Source organism: Frieseomelitta varia, unplaced genomic scaffold, assembly GCF_011392965.1.
Source record: "Frieseomelitta varia isolate USP_RPSP 00005682 unplaced genomic scaffold, Fvar_1.2 scaffold_147, whole genome shotgun sequence".
NCBI classification, from domain to species: Eukaryota; Metazoa; Arthropoda; class Insecta; order Hymenoptera; family Apidae; genus Frieseomelitta; species Frieseomelitta varia.
In genome coordinates, this window is record NW_025109161.1 from 410,771 (window position 1) to 415,943 (window position 5,173).

The window sequence follows — 5,173 nt, forward strand, 5'->3', positions numbered from 1 at the left end:
TACATACAGCGTACTATAACATAGTACAGTGTAGTATAATATAGCATGGCATAGTATACGTATTTCCATGAACATCTAAATTTCTATAAGAATTATTCAAAAATTCTCAAAGTATAATATACAGCATAGTATAATATAATATAGTACAGTGTACGTATTTCCATGAACATCTAAATTTCTATATTTCCAAGAATTATTCAAAAATTCTCAAAGTATAGTATACAGCATAGTATAATATAATATAGTACAGTGTATGTATTTCCATGAACATCTAAATTTCTATATTTCTAAGAATTATTCAAAAAAACTGGTGTACGTATAGTATAGTATAATACAGTACAGTGTACACAAAGTTTTCCAAAAGCCATATATTTCCAAGAGCAAAGTTCAAATGCTCACAAATAGTAAATACTTTCGACTTCGTCCGCTTGACTCGATTTAAATATACCGTATAGCGTATAAAGACCAGTTACAAACTATTGTATTATTGGCTTGAGCTGTTTAGTAAAACGCACGTGCAATGACGCAATCGTCTGTAAAACTTGAGCCGGTGTGTCCATCCGTTCGTCCCCGTCCGTGTGTTGGCGAGAGGCTGCCTCTATTTAGGCGACGACGGTAGGGGGGAAGTGGCGCGTGCCGGCATTTAGACGGGGTTGCTTCCGCGATTATTGGGTAAATTAACATCCCGGTAATTGTGTTACCGACGAGTGTCCATTCATCCGTCCGGTCGATCCCTCGGCGGTCCGCAATACGACGTGGCCCAGCCTCTCCCCTCCCCCCAGCCGATGTCGACGCACCAAGTCCCGAAATCCCGTCCGCAAGCTTAACGCTGTCGAAACCAGCCCTCCGATGTTCCGGAAACCGCTGCCAAAGTCCGCTCGCCGCGCTCTAAACACATTCTCTCGGGACTTGTTACGCGAAAAATCGCCAATCACCGTTTGGACGTTAAACGGCTGCGATTATTTATGCATCGTTTGCCACGTATCTCCTCCCTCTCTCTTGAGAATCGACCAGCAGGAGGAACGTAGACGCGGAGATGAGACGAAGCTGTAAAAAATACGAAAAACCGTATATACAAGTCGGTTCGCTGTTGCTTTTTGTTAAGTGAGATTTAGAAAGATGACAGAACTATATAACTTATATAGTGAAATAATTTATATTTTCAATAACTTATTATTATGTAACTTATATTTTTAATAACTTATTGTTATATAACTTATATTAACTTGTGAAATAATTTATATTCTTCGACTTTGGAACTTGCACGACTAATTGGGAATTACGGATGAACAGTACCTAATGTATCTTCGTTTCAGTAAGTGTAATTAATGGTTGGATAGGATCTCCCGACGTAAAAATTACGTTAGCATGTACGACGTGATGCCATAATAATTTTCATCGATCGAAAACGTATTCCTACGCCCGGGCCACAGAGGATCATGCACGCAGAACACCAATCTATTTTGGACGTGCATCATAAGTAGGTATCCGCATCCAGCGTCGTGTACAGATCGTCCAACGAGTAAATCTAATTTTCATCCTCTTGCTCCTCGTGATCCGCATTCTCCACCCTTTCAAGATTCGGTACAGATGTATTGACTTGCGAAAAGCTTTTATATACTTCGACGCAGACGGAGGATCAATACTTGTGAGAAAGAAGTATAAAACAGGAGAGGAACAAAAAAAGAAAAAAAGGAAAGTGGATGAAACGCACGAACAATGGACAGACGCGATTCATTTCCCTGTTTTCTCTAAAGGGTTTATTAGTTTTTCATGGACAATAAAACGGAGTTCGTGATACGATGGGAGACAACGGATTTAAAATAGAATTTCGAATTGCTTCTAATCTTGTAAGGTGAAAGGAAAGTGTTAATTTCTATCGCGTTAGAGAGTAATCAGTGCGTTCTTCTGACAAACCTCTCATTCGGAAAGGAAAATCAGTCGCTGCGTTTGAGATAGGCAGCGACTGATTCTTGACTGAAAAAAACAGACGCGAATAAATCCGAGTAATTCTCGCCAAAACAGCGCCAGTCCCGTACTACAAAAGGACCATCTCCCACAATACATTCCTCTCTCGTTCTATCCACGCAACTACGGCCTCCAAAAAAAAAAGAAGAAAAAAAAATATTCCGCCCCCGAGAGAAAGAAACAATCGCTGCGCCTAAAAGCATCTCTCCTTGTCACCGAACAACATCCGCGCAGCCTAAAAACAAAAACGATCGACGAACGATCCTCCCCGAGGTGTGGAGGAGGGCTAGTGAAGAGATTAGAAAAAAAGAAGAAGAAAAACAGAAAAGACACGACGGTGGAAGCGAGGGAGGAAGATCGGAAGAAAAAGATATAAAGGCGAAAGAAATACAATTTAAGCGGTAGGAAAAGCTACCTCAAAAGGTACACGCGTGAACACCGTTATCCTCGAGTGGATGTGAATGCACAACGACATGGGGAACCACGAATACAGAACATCTCGTTCCTCCACCTCCGCCTCCGACCGGTTTCCTCTCCTCTCTTTCTCTTTCGACTCTGGTACCGACTCACCGGGGGGTTGCAAGCAACGCAAGGGTGAGAGAAAGAGAGACAGAGAGAGAGAGAGAGAGAAAGAGAAAGAGAGAGAGAGAGAGAGAGACTTGCTCTCTCCGGTGGCTAGGAAATCCTATGACGAAACAGCATCGTGTCCATGGCAACGACGCCGTCGGTACCGCCCCGTGTTCGCCGCAGGGCCAACCGTAACGACGGCTGGCGTCGCGACGCCGACCAATAACAACGTGACTCGAGCCCCGCGATATCCGCTACCCAAGCTTTACTTTCCTTGACCAGTTATGAGCGGCTGAGGGTGGAGATGATCGCGCGCGCGGGGGGTTGGAATCGCCTTGAATCGCGCACCGATACTCCCTAAACGTCGACGCCGAACGACGGCTGCCACGATCCGCGAGTATCTTTCCTTCCCTATACAGCTGTTTGCCTTCGATTCCTCGTTTTCAATTCAATTAGAATTTTAGCCCTGGCAAGCAAGCCGGGCTCGTGCAACGCGTCAAAACGACTCTCCGTCCGCCAGCGGGGGTGGTGTCTGTCTTCCGTGTTCTTCCTGCTTCTCTTTTCTCTCTTTTTTTCTCTCTCTCTTTCTCGCTCTCTCTCTCTCTATCTCTCTCGCACCCTTCTTTCCCCTCTGTTTCCCCATCGAAGCGAAGCAAGTTGCAGTTTCGACGACGCGAGATCGATCACGTTTGCTGATTCCACGACGCGTACGTGCTCCTTTTTTTTTTTTTTGTACTTCTTCTTCTTCTTCTCGAGAGGAATGACAGCGATCTGGAACAGCGATTTTCGAGATTAGTGCTTTGGTGAAAAATGTGGTAACAAGGGTTTCTGGTGTACTTCTCAAGATTACCTGGTGAACTGGATGGTTAACAAGTAACTGGTTAACCGGACATTTGGGGAAACGTACAGAGGGTTACCTTGGAGGATGCAGAAAGGTGCAGAGGATGATCTTGTTGCTCGTTTTATAAATGGATCCTCACTGTGAAGATTTAAAGTGCCGGATGATCAAAGACACTTGCGCTGACGCATGGAATTGTCAGACTGGAGATGAGGTATCTGGCAAGGTGTATTGACACTGAATATCTGACTGAATCTGGCAAGTCGTGTTGATATTGATAACCGAAACGTTAGCTTGAAGTTTTGTAAGATGTAGGGTAATGACGTTTATGCCGAGTTTTTGAGTTTCATACACTGCAGTGCAACTGAAATCATTTGTACGAGCGAACGCTTTCGTAAAGATTTTTAAAATGTGTGCACGCGAGGATGTTCGTTCGTCGAAACGTCAACTCCACGTTTAGTGAATAATAATAATAATAATAATAATAATCCTGTTTCCATAAGCTTCACACGAAGCGAAAAGTAATCGACTTACCAATGAAATCGACGAAACTAAAAAACAGACCTCAATTGCTGTTCGAAATGCACGGCCAAGTGAATCATCAGTCAAAGTGAGAGGAGCGTTGCTCGGTGCGAAAAGAAAAGCACAAAATAAATTATTAATTACACGAATATACAAATAAGAACACGATATTTCGAGAAAGCTGCTGCTCAACAGTGTAACAAAGCTATGTAAACAAAATTACCAAACCAATAATCGAAGGTCGACAGTTGAAGTTGCTTATTTTAATACGACTTCGAAGAAGAAGAAGAAGAAGAAGAAGAAGAAGAAAATGCAGTCGACTTGTCAGCAACAGCAGGCCCAGCCAGGCCAAAACGGTACGTCCGCGAGCAGAACATCGTTTCTAATCGAAGACATCCTTAGCCGTGGAACGGCACCGCCGCATTCTCATCATCAGCTTCATCATCAGCATCTAACGTCCAGCCACGGGGTGCAGCATCAGCAGTATCAACAGTTCGCGAATTTATTGCCCGGCTACCCGTCTGCACCGCCCACAGCAACGTTTTTCCTAGGCCCACTTTTCGGCAACACCGCGATGGGGGTTGGAGTGGTCCCCGGAGTTACTGAACTCGCGGCCTTGAAGCACTGCCGTCGACGGAAGGCACGAACAGTGAGTGATACCACTTGCAATCCCTCTCTTCCTCTTGTTCCACTGATCACAGTCGATCACATTCACGCTCTTCACTTGTCTCGACACTGGAAATCATCATACATCATCTTATATCACATATATCAAAATGATTATGTGTCTGTCGATTTTGTAATTATTTAAAAGACACAAGTGTCTTTTTTTTTTAATAAAAAGACTCACGTTGAGTTTTATTAAACTAGAAAGGACATTATGTCTACTTTGTTATCATTGATAATTCTTTTCGGTCATTGTTAATTGCTAGATTATAGCAATCTCTGTCTTCCTCTTGTTCCACTGATCACATTCACGCTCTTCACTTGTTTCGACACTGGAAATATCAAAATGATTATGTGTCTGTCGATTTTGTAATTATTTAAAAGACACAAGTGTCTTTTTTTTTAATAAAAAGACTTACGTTGAGTTTTATTAAACTAGAAAGGACATTATGTCTACTTTGTTATCATTGGTAATTCTTTTCGGTCATTGTTAATTGCTAGATTATAGCAATCTCTGTCTTCCTCTTGTTTCACTGATCACATTCACGCTCTTCACTTGTTTCGACACTGGAAATATCAAAATGATTATGTGTCTGTCGATTTTGTAATTAT

At 42.7% G+C, this 5,173-nt stretch overlaps 1 protein-coding gene across 1 annotated transcript in view; it reads left to right on the top strand.

Annotated features, from left to right (window-relative positions):
- The first annotated feature begins 4,205 nt into the window (after positions 1 to 4,205).
- LOC122534563 (brain-specific homeobox protein homolog) overlaps positions 4,206 to 5,173 on the top strand; it is a 12,921-nt gene continuing 11,953 nt past the window's right edge. The window contains exon 1 of the mRNA XM_043665329.1: positions 4,206 to 4,544. Within this exon, the coding sequence (XP_043521264.1) occupies positions 4,206 to 4,544 (339 nt within the window). The remainder of the gene's footprint in view (positions 4,545 to 5,173) is intronic.